Source organism: Globicephala melas, chromosome 15 (genome assembly GCF_963455315.2).
Source record: "Globicephala melas chromosome 15, mGloMel1.2, whole genome shotgun sequence".
NCBI lineage: Eukaryota > Metazoa > Chordata > Mammalia > Artiodactyla > Delphinidae > Globicephala > Globicephala melas.
Window position 1 is genome coordinate 63,413,013 of NC_083328.1, and position 14,114 is coordinate 63,427,126.

A 14,114-nucleotide genomic window follows, 5' to 3' on the forward strand; every position below is an offset into this window, starting at 1 on the left:
CCACAACATGGCCCAAGTCCTCAGACCCATAGGTCTGAGTTCATCTTTTCTATACACCAATTTATGGTCTTGCAGCTTCTCTGAGTTTCACTTCCTCCTCTGTAAAGTGGTAATCATGTTAAGGTATAGATAGATGTATTTTATGCAAAATTGAAGTCGATCAGCTTGAAGTTGTGTGATATAAAAAGCCTTATGTATAAAATTTGAATTAATACAGATCCTACCAAATTGACAAAATTCATCAACCACATGATTTCAAAGCTGGAAGGCCAATGAAAGTGTGTTCATTATACCTTTATTTTCTGGAAATATTAGTCATGAATTATGTGAGTTTGAATAATGTAGGGTCTTCAGGAATATTTGTATGGAATGAACTTCACCATCCTTTTCTTAACTTCCTGTTGGGTTCCCTAAAGGTTGTGATGCTGTTTTATAAAATGTGAAATGCAAAAAAGATTGTTGTTGGAGAAGCCCAAAGGAACTACCATACTAGGTGATAACTGGGTATGCCCTGGCATTTGGCAATTTATATCCTGCATCTGGACCTTTCTGTCTCAGGGATCCAGAACCTAGGTGGTATCTCTTCAACCAGTTCTGCTAGTGATTGGGTTAATGCTGTTAACATTTCAGTAAGCTAATGGAGACAGTTACTTTAGTTTGAAGGTCATTAAAACCTGAGTTTACAAATCAAAAACTGGATTGGGCAATTGTTTCTATATGTGTGTGGGTGAAGGTACATCAAATCCCATCAAACATTTGCTCAAATCCTTCCAGTGAAGTTACTCATAGTAAAGGCCAATTTCCTTGTAAAGCATAAAGTTTCATTTCTTCTGTTCCAATTTATATTTTATTTCCTTTTCTTGTCTTATTGTACTAGATAGGATGTCTAGTACCATGTTGAAAAGAAGTATTGAGAGGGTACATCCTTGCCTTGTTCCTGATCTTAAGAGAAAGCATCCAGTTCTCACCATTAACTATGAAGTTAGTTGTAGGTTTTCTGTAGATGTCCTTTATGAAGTTGAGGAAGTTTTCCTCTGTTCCTAGCTTTCTGAGAATTTTTATCATGAGTGAGTGTTAGATATTGTCAAATGCTTTTTTTTTTGCATCAATTGATACTATACATAGAAAATCCTAAAGATGCCACCAGAAAACTACTAGGACTAATCAGTGAATTTGGAAAGGTTTCAGGATACAAAATTAATGCACAGAAATCTCTTGCATTCCTATACACTAACAACGAAAAATCTGAAAGAAAAATTAAGGAAACAGTCCCATTTACCATTGCAACAAAAAAGATAAAAATACCTAGGAATAAACCTACCTAAGGAGGCAAAAGACTTGTACTTGGAAAACTATAAAACACTGATGAAAGAAATCAAAGATCATATAAACAGATGGAGAAATATACCATGTTCTTGGATTGGAAGAATCAATATTGTGAAAACGACTATACTACCCAAAGCAATCTACTGATTCAGTGCAATCCCTGTCAAACTACCAACGAATGGCATTCTTCACAGAATTAGAACAAAATTTACAATTTGTATGGAAACACAAAAGACCCGGAATAACCAAAGCAATCTTGAGAAAGAAAAACGGAGCTGGAGGACTCAGGCTTCCCAACTTCAAACTATACTACAAAGCTACAGTAATCAAGACAGTATGGTACTGGCACAAAAACAGAAATATAGATCAATGGTACAGGATAGAAAGCCCAGAGATAAACCCGTGCACATATGGTCACCTAATTTATGACAAAGGAGGCAAGAATATATAATGGAGAAAAGACAGCCTCTTCAATAAGTGGTGCTGGGAAAACTGTATAGCTACATGTAAAAGAATGAAATTAGAACACTCCTTAATACCATACACAAAAATAAACTCAAAATGGGTTAAAGACCTAAATGTAAAGCTGGACACTATAAAACTCTTAGAGGAAAACATAGGAAAAACACTCTTTGACATAAACCACAGCAAGATCTTTTTTGACCCACCTCCTAGAGTAATGAAAAATAAATAAATAAATAAACAAGTGGAACCTAATGAAACTTAAAAGCTTTTGCACAGCATAGGAAACCATAAACAAGACAAAAGACAACCCTCAGAATGGAAGAAAATATTTGCAAACGGAGCAACGGACAAAGGATTAATCTCCAAAATATACAAACAGCTCATGGAGCTCAATATCCAAAAACAAACAACCCAATTAAAAAATGGACAGAAGACCTAAATAGACATTTTACCATAGAAGACATACAGATGGCCAAGAGGCACATGGAAAGATGCTCAACATAACTAATTATTAGAGAAATGCAAATCAAAACTACAGTGAGGTATCACCTCATACCGTTCAGAATGGCCATCATCAAGAAGTCTACAAACAATAAATGCTGGAGAAGGTGTGGAGAAAAGGGAACCCTTTTGCACTGTTGGTGGGAATGTAAATTGATACAGCCACTGTGGAGAACAGTATGGAGGTTCCTTACAAAACTAAAAATAGAACTACCATGTGACCCAGCAGTCCCACTACTGGGCATATACCCTACATCAATTGATATATTATTTTTCTTTTTTAGCCTGTTGATATGATGGATTACATTAATTGATTATCAGATGTTGAACCCGCCTTCCTTATATACCTGGAATGAATCCCAGTTGGCTGTGATATATAATTCTTTTTATACATTGTTGGATTCAGCTTGCTAATATTTTTGCATTTGTGTTCATGAGAGATAATGGTCTGTAGTTTTCCTTTCTGTAATGTCTTTATCTTATTTTGGTATTAGAGTAATGCTGGCCATGTAGAATGAGTTAGGAAGTGTTCCCTGTGCCTATTTCTTGAACAGTGAAGGCCTTCCTGTCCTTAGAATCTTTGCATTTGCTGTCCCTGGCCTGGAAGACTCTTCTCCCAGATTTCTGCATGTTTTGTTCTCTCCTTTCAGGTCTTTGCTCAGATGTCCTTTTCTCAGCGAGGCATTCTCTGACCACAGACTGTTAAAATTGCAAATCTCCCCTTCCCTCATCCCTACTATCCCCCTTCCCTGCTTTATTTTTTCCATAGCACTAATCACCTCCTAAAATACTATATGACTTACTTGCTTTCTGCTCCCACCCACTAGAATGTAGTTCTGTGAGGGCAAGGGTTTTTGTCTTTTTTTGTTCATTGCCTTAACCCCCCCTCCTCCCTAGAATGGTGTTTGGAACATGGTGGATGCTCAGATATTTGTTAAATAAACGAATTTAAACCATGACTGATAATGTGGTTGTAGCCATGCGAATGTGCAGAAATGAGTTGTTCTGTTTCTATTCCTGAGGAAGACTGTTTCCGGGATCAGAGGAAAAGTAAATATTGTTGATAGCTTTTATGAATGAAATTTAGGAGGCATTTAACCATGTTTTGTTTATCAACTGCATGACTTTGGCTTAGTCACCTTATTTTTGGGGGCTCTGGTTTCTTAATCTTAGAAAGAGTACTTTTGTAAATTAGACTAAGGTCTTTTCTAGAGTTCTTGTTTGTTGAACTTTGTTTCCCAGTTGCAGAGTATTTTAACAGGAAGGGAGCTTAGAGACCCTTAAGTCCTATGTTCTTTAGCCAGTAGATTAACTTCTATCTGTAGAACCAGGCTTGCCAGCTGGGGGATGCAGCCCATCGTCCTCTCGCACAGTTCCTGGATGCCTGTTTGGGAGAGGGACCTCGGAGCTAGTGCTGACTTGGTGCTGGAGAGCTAGATGAACCTGTTTTTAAATGTCTGTATGATCTCAAGCAGGTGTCATCACCTCACCAAGCTTCAATTTCCTCCTCTGTGAAACTGGAATGATATACACAGGTGGTTGTTAGGGTTAAATGAGATATTGTGATATTTGCACACAGGTGCTCAGTTAAAGTCAGTTGAACCTGACTGCTTATCCTACCCCACACTTGCTTTGTGATCCATCTTGATTCTACATCAGAATCACTTGGAGAGTGTTTTTAAAAACACTGATGCCCTTGAAAACGTTACGCTAAGTGAAAGAAGCCAGGCACAAAAGGTCACTTACTGTATATATATGAAATGTCCAGAATGGATAAATTCATAGAGACAGATGCAGATTGGTGGTTGCCAAGGGTTGAGGGGTTGGGGAGAATCTGCTTAATGGTAAGTGGTTTTACTTCGGAGTGATGGGAATGTTTTGGAACTGGGGTAGAGCTGGCTGCACCGTATTGTGAATGTACTACATGCCATTGGATTGCTTTCTTTTTCCCTCCCTCCCTTCCTTCCTACCTACCTACAGGTTTATTGAAGCTTCATTGTTGTTCAGTGGACTGCACATATTTAAATTGTATAATTTGATGAGATTTGGGATATATATATATACCCAGCCATTACCATAATAAAATGGTAAACATATCCATTACCTCCTGCAATTTCCTTATGCCCCTTTTTAATTCCTCCTTTCTACTCCTCCCCCCTTTCTCATCCCCAGGTAGTCTCTATTCTGCTTTCTATTATATAGATTAGTTTTCATTTTCTAGAATTTTATATAAATGGAATCATGCAGTATGCATTAGATTTTATATGGCTCCTTTTACTCAGCATACTTATTTTGAGGTTCACTTACGTTGCTGCATATTATTAACAGTTTATACTTTTATTGTCGGAGGTATTCCATTGTATGGATACACCACAAATTATTTGTCCATTCACCTGGTGATGGACGTTTGGGCAATTTTCATTTTGGGAGATTACAACTAAAGCTGCCGTGGGCACTCATATACAAGACTCTGTGTGGACATAAGTTATCCTTTCTCTTGAGTAAATATCTAGGAGTGGAATGGCTAGGTCACAGGGTATATGTATGCTTAAACATATCTTAACATCTAAAAAGTAAGGCATGGTCAATTATTTGAAATGCTACAGATATGTTTGATAAGACAGAAGAAACAACTGGATTTTTGCAATGGTTAGGCTGTTATTAACTTGAAAACTACAGTCTCAGTTGAGTGGTAGGTGGGAAGCTTTTTAGAGGGGAATTAGGAAAACTGAATTGAGAAGTTTGGCAGGGAGTATTGATAACTTAAGAAGTTTTGCTGTGAAAAGTAGCAGAGAATGAAGTTGTGGTTTTTGGAAGGTGTGAATTATTCCTTTTTAAGTGGATAATTTTATATTATATGAATTGTACTTCAGTTATTAAAAAAAGAAGAAGAAGAATCAAGCAAACAAAATCCTGATGTTCAGGTTGCACCTCAAGCCAGTTAAATCAGAATCTTTGTGGGTGGAACCCGGGCATTCACTTTCTAAAAATCTCCCTTGGTGATTGCAATATGTAGCCAGTGTTCAGGAGTAGTGATCTAAGTAGGGTTGGCACATTTTTTCTGTAAAGGACCAGACAATAAATATTTCAGCTTTGAAGGCCATAAGGTCTCTGTCTTTACTCCTCAAATCTGCCACTGAAGTGTGGCAGCAGCCATGGTCAACATGTAACAAATGAGCATAGTGTATTTTCAATAAAACTTATTTATAATAACAGGCAGTGGGCCAGAGTTTGCCAGCCTCTGGTCTAAAGACTTGATGATAGAGAAGGGGCTGCAGAGCTCTGAGGAGGATGGAAGGTGACCTCCCAGGCAGAACCAGACCTGGAACTCTGTTCTACTGACCATTTTAGTTCTTCACATTGTGCATGCTTACTTACTTAAGCATAAACATCCCGGCATTGAAAACAAAATGTTAGAATGCCAGTACTTACACTTGTATTTAATTCTAGCTGCAAAAGACAAGGAGAAGAATAAAGAGAAGAAATTCAAAGAGTTTGTGAGGGTGAAGCCAAAGAAGAAAAAGAAAAAGAAAAAGAAAACCAAACCTGGTAAATTTTCCCCTGGGACGTTTCACTTGGATTTCCTTACTGTAGGTAGGGAGGGATTGCTTCTCCCCAGTCTTGGCCTCTGAGGAGAGGAAGGCCAGCAGGCCTTTAATGGAGCTTGTGGGCTCAGCTCACCCCAGGTGCTACAAGGCCACATTGGCATTTGGAAAGCCCTCCCTCTTGCTGTGTTGGCCGGTGTGCTCTGTCACGATGGAAGCGCCATTGTAGGAGAGGATATGCAGGTGAATGACTGTATTTGTCTGCACACATATCTCTGAAGCCTTTCAAGAAAGGATTCATTTCTTGAAAAGCGTGTGTCTAGCCCCAACAAAAATGCTGATTTTTAAGAAAATCAGTGTTCCAGTCTTGGGAGCTAAAGGGATTCCACATTTTATTCTCAAAGTATCTTCTGGCTTAGAAAAGCAACCTTATCAGAAAAAGGGGAGAAGGGTGATGGTGAGGAAGAAGCTTTTTGTTTTGAGGTTTTTGGAGGTAGCTAGAAGTATTAATCCCTAAATCTGTTCTAGCTGAATTGCTTCTGAGCATTTGAGCTCTTTGAACAGCAGAGCTGTTGGTTGGATGGGGTTGATTCTGGAATGCCCTAGTGATGTCTGAGGGTGCTAATTTCTTCCTGATTTTGTTCTTCCAGAATGCCCCTGCAGTGAGGAGATCAGTGATACCTCCCAGGAACCTTCTCCACCCAAGGCATTTGCTGTCACCAGGTGTGGGTCCTCACACAAGCCCGGGGTCCATATGAGCCCACAGCTCCATGGCTCAGAATCTGGAAACTACAAAGGGAAAGTGAAAATGTCCGGTAAGGAGGCTCTGCTGGCTTGATCATTTGTACAGCACGGCAGTCTGAGAAGGCTGGATTTATGTTGATACTGTAATCTACTCTCAGGACTTCTGCAAGTAGTCTGTTAGGTCTTTTAAACAAGAAGTACATCAAATAAATAGGCCATTAGCTGTACCTTCCCAGAACTTCCCTTCTCTCCAACTTTGGTCTTAGTAGAATGTCTCTTAGGTACTTCTAAGCCAGTGTGTCTATAACCGAATCCATTATCCCCCAACTCCTTGCACACCTGCCCCTCCTGTTCCTCCATTTCTTGTTGGTGGCCTCTGCATCTAACCTGGTTGCTCGGGGAAATCTGAGTCAACCTTGAAGTTTTCCCTTCTTTAGCAACTTACAGGGTGATTGTGAGTTTAAAAGTAGTTAATAAGTATGTGGAAAGTACTTAGAACAGTGTCTGGTATAGAATAAGTGATCAGTAAAGGTTAGCTGTAATAACCACTAATCAGGTACCAAGATCTAGTGATTCTGGTTCTGATTATCCCTGGAATCTGCCCCTTCCTCATTCCCCACTGTTTACAGAGTTTTAAAGGTGGCTGTGGATACAGACTGGGCTGTAAGCCAGGTCACGGCTGGATGGGGTGAGGTCAGGGAACACGTTTGAGTCGTTAGGGATGATGATCTGTGTGGCTCATGTGGAGTTGCAGTTTCTCTGCCAGTGAGCTCTGTGACCTTGAGCAGCCATTGACCTTGGGCTTCACTGTCAGGAAAATGAGGAAATGGAGTTCAGTTCACTGCCGGGCAGCACATATCATTCGGGCTGTTAGTAGATGACAGGCCTGAGGAACAGATTGGAGTTCGCGTTTCCCAGCTCTGTGAAAGTTCACAGAGGAGAAGTTCTGTAAGGTCATTTCTACTCTTGACAATCTAGGGTTTTTAAAAAATCTTACAACTATAATTTTAAAAAGTGACTGTTGTTTTCCCTTTCTTCTCAGAAGAAGATAATCTGAGTGACTCCTCCTCCGAGAGCTTTCTTTGGAGCGATGAGGAGTATGGCCAAGACGTTGATGTGACCACTAACCCAGATGAGGAACTTGATGGGGAGGACCGTTACGATTTTGAAGTGGTCCGCTGCATCTGTGAGGTTCAGGAGGAAAATGACTTCATGATTCAGGTAGGTGGAGCTTCCAGGAGACACAGGTATAGAGGAGCACAAACTGGTCCTTGGAGGGAATTTTGAGGGAACACAGTCTGAGGCCAGCAAAAGTAACGTCATGTCAGAAGCCCCAGGCAGGCAGCACTGTCAGCAGCAAATTGAGCTTTGTTTACTGGCTCAGCTTCCTCTGCATCTCAGGCTGGTATAAATAGCCTGTGACTAGAATGAGAGAGGACTTGAGGGATCACTGAGTCTAAACCTCTTCTGCTCTGCTTGGGCCAGGTGGACCCGCAAATGGGAAGGGCCTTGCCTGTGGTCACACAGTGAGGAGTTGAGCAGTAGGGGCCCAAATCTCTGGAGGGGCAGTTTGATCTTCCTGTGCATCCATATCTTCTCTCTCAGGTGAAGTTTCTTTATGGCCTAAAGAGATGGAGGCCAGTTTTGTAACTTGTCTGTTTCTTATTCTTCATTTTCTTGGCATTTGTATTTGTTGTCTCCATTTCTGGGATGTGCCTGTTGGGGGGCCTCCCTGCCTGCTTGGGGAGACCATCACTGGCCAGCACCTGCTTGCCTCTGGCCCTTCTCTTGCTCTTAATCACAGTTCTGGTGGAGGTGGCTGCTGCCTGGCTGACTCCAGGGAACCTGAGCTTTTTAAGTAAGTCATGTTTATGTTGGTTAGAATTCTTCTGGGAGTTTCTGGGTTTTTTTAATAGCCTTCATGGCAATCTCTGAGAATTCAAGGTACACGAATGGTCTCAAATAGCTCCTCATATTTATGACCTTTAGTATGCATTAGGTCAGTGGTTTTCAAATCACTTTTTCAGCATCACAACCCCTTTCCCTAATAGACTCTTTTCACAGAACCCCCAAATGTGTAACAGATAAAAGCAGTAGTTTGGGAAGCTCAAAATGAATAATTTTCACTTTTAAGTTCAGAAATGTGAATGGCTGGCCTCTTCCCATGAGCTCTAATATGCAGGTGGGGTTGTGAGCGGTGGTTGCCAACCTGGAGCATTTCAGTGGCTCAGTTGTTTTCTTTTTTTTGTGAGACAAGCCTAATGAACATGGCCGTTGTATGGGGACTTTTCCTAAACAGCATGCTGTGTAGTCACTTTGGTTAATCAGAGATGGGAAGAAAAACTTTGTTCTGAGGGCAGCGTGATAATAAGTTAGCCTAGCAGTAAAGAATTATGTGTACTGGTGGGCTCTGCTGTCTTAACATTTAAGCTTGGAGTGTGCATTTTTTGTTTTGTTTTGTCTTCTAAAATAGTCTCATTTTATAAAACACACCCATTTGTAGAATCTCTGAAGCTCAGTGGAATATAATTCAAAAACTTATGTAACATGAAAACCGTTTGTTTGGTTTTTTTTCCCCTCCAGTAGAATTTTTTTTTTAAGTTTGGCTTTAAAAGTATGTTGAAGGGCTTCCCTGGTGGTGCAGTGGTTAAGAATCCGCCTGCCAATGCAGGGGACACAGGTTCGAGCCCTGCTCCAGGAAGATCCCACATGCGTGGAGCAGCTAAACCCGTGAGCCACAACTACTGAGCCTGCGCTCTGGAGCCCATGCTCTGCAACAAGAGAAGCCACCACAATGAGAAGGCTGTGCACTGCAATGAAGAGTAGCCCCGCTCGCTGCAACTAGAGAAAGCCCATGCACAGAAACAAAGACCCAATGTGGCCAAAAATAAATATAAATAAATAAATGAAATAAAAGTATGTTGAAGATCGTTAGTTTTCATCCTGTCTCTCTGGGCGTGTGCTCAGTTCTGGGCCTTGGAAGCCTGATTTGGTCCTCATTTGTCCTTAGAAATCATTAGTGGGTGAGTAACGAAGGCCTCTCTTGGCAAGGCTCTTCCAGCTAATCAGTATAAGAGATGCAGTTCTGATCCACCATGGTACTTTCTCCATTGACTGTTCTGTAAGTGGCAAGGATCATGGGGTGTTTGCGGGGGTAGAGCTTGAAGTGCCATTTTGTGCTGTGAGGAAACTAAGTTTGAAAAAATTGAGACCACACCATTGTTACATGGCAGAGTCAGGAACTGAATTCCATTGCCTGCTTCCCAAGCTCCACATGACCTTCCCCGCAGCTCAGCTCAGCACTGTGGCTTCCTGTCTGGCATTATGGTGACGAGCTCACTTCAGAACACCTTGGGTTTTGTTGTAGAAGACTCTTCTTTGCTGTCCACTTGTTGTCCAGCTGGCTTTGTGTTATAGAGGGACAGTTTCTGACTATACCTGTCATTGTGAGCAGAGTACCTTTTTCCACTCAGTAACTTTAGCAAAAGGCATAAATTTAGAGGGAGCTAAGTGGAACAATACAGTTTAAAGTTTTAAAATGTATTCGTCTAGTTTTAAATATATTCATCATTTAGGAAAGTTCAGATCATTTTTTTCTTAAAATAAATTTTAAACTTACATTGATAATTTGCACAACCCTAGAAAACATTTAGCATTTGTTCTCTAGAAGATTACTTTAGAGAAATAGTTTTCTTTGATCATTTTCGTTATTTGGTAGCAGTATTGTTCATGTATATTATTATTTGATTTTATTTACCAGTGCTAATTTAAATCACTGGAAGGTTAAAATCCTACTTAGTAATCATGAATGTTTGAGAAATCTGGGTACCACATAAAAAAATGAGCATCAGGAAACCCATTTAATATTTAAATTATTTTAATTGCTCTAAGGCAGGTTTTGGCAAACTTTTTCTTAAAGGACCAGAAAATAAATATTTTAGGCTTTGGGCCATGTGATCTCTGTCACAACTACTCAACTCTGCCCCAAGCAGTCAGAGGCAATACAGAAAAATGAATGACCATGGTTATGTTCATATTATACTTTATTTACCAAAATAGGACTCAAGCTGAATTTGGCCTGTGGGCTGTAGTTTGCTGACCTTTGCCCTAGAGCAACAAATATATAACATTAGGTGTTGGACCCCAGTGAAAATTGTGTAGCAGCTTTAATAAGAAGCCCATTTTAGAAACTTTATTTGCTTCCCCTGGAGGCAGCCCTTGTCATCTTCTTGCGTATCACTCCAGAAACATTCAGTGGCTAAACAAGCGATATCAAATATATACTCTCCATTTTTTTCTTTCTTTTTGTGATAAAATATACATAACATAAAATTTACCATCTTAACCATTTTAAATATATGTGGCTTTAAGTGAACTGGCATTGAGTACATTTACATTGCTGTACAACCATCTTTTTTTTTTTAACAATGTTATTTTAATACATAGTGTTTTCAGTATCTTTTTTTCATTTAATAATATATGTTGAAGAGCTTCCCTGGTGGTGCAGTGGTTGAGAGTCCGCCTGCCGATGCAGGGGACACGGGTTCGTGCCCCAGTCTGGGAAGATCCCACATGCCGCGGAGTGGCTGGGTCCGTGAGCCATGGCCGCTGAGCCTGCGCGTCCGGAGCCTCTGCTCCGCAACGGGAGAGGCCACAACAGTGAGAGGCCCACGTACCACAAAAAAATAATAATAATAATAATAATAATATATGTTGAAGACCATTCCATTTTCAGATCTAAAAAAGCTTCCCCATTCTTTTTAATGGTTGCATAATGGATGGATCATCATTTATTTAACTCTTCCCTTGTTGATGGACATTTGGATTGTTTCTAATCTTAGCAGTGATGTAATGAATAATTTTGTGTAAGTATGTCTGTAGGACCAAGTTTTGAAAGTAAAATTCCAGGACCAAAGTAGGCGTGCATTTATTATTTTGACAAATACTGGTGTCATAGCAATATTCTATAAACTTTCCCTGGTGTACCAAAGCACAGTCTTACCAGCGCCCTTGTCAGTACAGTACTATCAAACTTCTTTATCTTTGCTCTTCAGATAAGTGAAAAAACAATCTACTAGTATAGCCATTTTGTAATTTATTTTAATATACTTAAAAAATTTTTATGATTGTTATTTTCTGCATTTTCCAAGATCTACAAAGAAGAAAACAAGGATTACCCAGATTATTTTTACCCAGGGATAAATCACTGTTGTTATTTTAGAATACACACATACACATGCATGTATAAATGAAAATTATACTCTATAAACAGTTTTTCATGAGAATAACACTTGTGTGGTGAAAGTAGTAAATGTTTATTATAAAAACTTCAGGCAATACATAAAGGTATGAAGAATTAATTGATATTTACATGTAATCCTAGAATCTAGAAATACTAATGTGTATGTATATTATTAGGCTGGTTTCATTTCACATTAATTTATATTAATTCAAGTTCCCTTACATTACTTTATTCTTATAATGGTTGCTTTGAACATGTTTTTATTTAAGATGTGTTTTTTTCCTTTGACCTGCCTGTTCATGTCCTTTATTCAGTTTTCTGTTGGATGGTTGGTTGTTTTCATACCCATTTGCATAAGATTTTTTTAAAAAAATATTTATTTATTTATTTGGCTGCACTGGGTCTTAGTTGCGGCACACAGGATCTTTGTTGCTGCGTGCAGGATTTTTGTTGCTGCGTGTGGGATCTTTAGTTGTGGTGTGTGGAATCTTTAGTTGCGGTGTGTGGGATCTTTAGTTGTGGCATGCTGGATCTTTTAGTTGTGGCATGTGGGATCTAGTTCCCGGACCAGGGATCGAACCCGGTCCCCCTGCATTGGGAGCATGGAGTCTTAACCACTGGACCACCAGGGAAGTCCCTGTGTAAGCTTTTTGTAGATATGTTTTTGTATCAGCTGTGAGAACAGTTACAAATATTTGTACCCACTTTGTCATCCATCTTTTGGCTTGTCTTATAGATTTTTTTGTTTTTGTGAGGTCAAATATATCAAACTTTTCTTTAATGGCTTTTGAGATTTGAATAGCAGTTGCTTCCTCATTGGAAGTTCATAACAGTTTATAGAAAAGTCAATAAAAGAATTTTTCATGGTTTCTTCTGGTACTTTTGCGGTTTCATTTATCTTTTAAAAACTGTATAAATATTTGATCCGCCTGGAATTTATCCTGGTATAAGGTGAAGGCTCTCACTACCCAGTTGTCCCAACACCATGCCTTATTATTGAAACGCCACCTTTATTTACTCTATTTCCGTATGTAGTTTGGATCTCATTCTGGATTCTCTCTTCCATTGGTCTCTCTGTCTATATATTTACTTGTACAATTCTATTTTAATTATTATACCTTTATAATATTTTAAAAATATCTGGTAGGGCTGGTACCCCCTTTTGTTCTTTTTAATAAAGTTCCTGGCTATTAGAATCAGCTTCAATATAGTTCCAGAGCTATTGATTTATTATTTTGTTGGCATTACATTATTTTTATATATTAATCCAAGGAGAACTGTCATCCTTATAATGACCGTTGCTATCCAGGAATAAAGTACAACTTACCATTCATTGACTTAAGTCTCCATGTCCTTCAAATATTTAAAAATTTTCTTTACACAGACCTTGCATGTTTTTATTCTTAGTTTCAGATTTATTCTTAGATATTTTATCTTTTCTGTTATTGTTCTTGTTCACTTCTAAATTTAAACTTTTGGGGAATTCCCTAGCAATCCAGTGGTTAGGACTCAGCGCTCTCACTGCTGGAGGGCGGGGCCCTGGGTTCAATCCCTGGTCGGGGAACTAAGATCCCTCATGCCGCGTGGCACAACTGCCCTCCCCCACCAAAAAAAAAATTTAAACTTTTATTTTTAATATTTATTTAAACAAATTTTTCACCCCACCACACGGCATGTGGGATCTTAGTTCCCCAACCAGGGATTGAACCCACGCCCCCTGCAGTGGAAGTGCAGAGTCTTAACCACTGGACCGCCAGGGAAGTTCCAATTTAAACTTTTTTATTTATTTATTTATTTTTTTAACATCTTTATTGGGGTACCAATTTAAACTTTTTAAAAATGAATAATGTGTATTAGCCAGACCCACATGAAAAACGTTATTTTGAAATTTTCAACTTAGGTGTTTTTGATTCAATTTTGGTGTATCCTAGTTCTTAAGACACGAAGTCATTGGTGAGAGAGGCTTTCATTCTTAATTATTAGTCTGTTTTCTGCTACTAACTGCCTTTGTTGTCTCACACCCTTTTCTTTCTCTCTGAGCCTTTAGTTTCCTCATTGGAAATGGAAGAATCTGGATCGCATCTTATCTGAAGTCTCTCTTCCAGCTCTGCCCCTGTTGATTCTGATATGATTAGCCCATAAAAGCCCTTTGATCCTGGTGCCTATCTGACTCCAAGTGGCTGAGGACTGTGAGCTTTTTCCCTTGTGGCCAGGCTGGTGGCCCACCCTCCAGACAGTATCAGAAGCTCGCTGTCCACTTTCCAGAGCTATCCATTTGGTTGGGTAGTTAA

General features: G+C 39.4%; 1 protein-coding gene across 6 annotated transcripts in view; it reads left to right on the plus strand.

Moving 5' to 3' along the window:
• Window positions 1-14,114, plus strand: part of PHF20 (PHD finger protein 20) — a 133,333-nt gene that overhangs the window by 100,605 nt on the left and 18,614 nt on the right. For 5 of the 6 annotated variants that reach the window (XM_030830718.2, XM_060284681.1, XM_060284682.1 and 2 more), the window contains 3 exons: window positions 5,743-5,841; window positions 6,488-6,652; window positions 7,624-7,802. In XM_030830718.2, the coding sequence (XP_030686578.1) occupies window positions 5,743-5,841; window positions 6,488-6,652; window positions 7,624-7,802 (443 nt within the window). The remainder of the gene's footprint in view (window positions 1-5,742; window positions 5,842-6,487; window positions 6,653-7,623; window positions 7,803-14,114) is intronic. The other variant, XM_060284680.1, reaches the window with a different exon arrangement.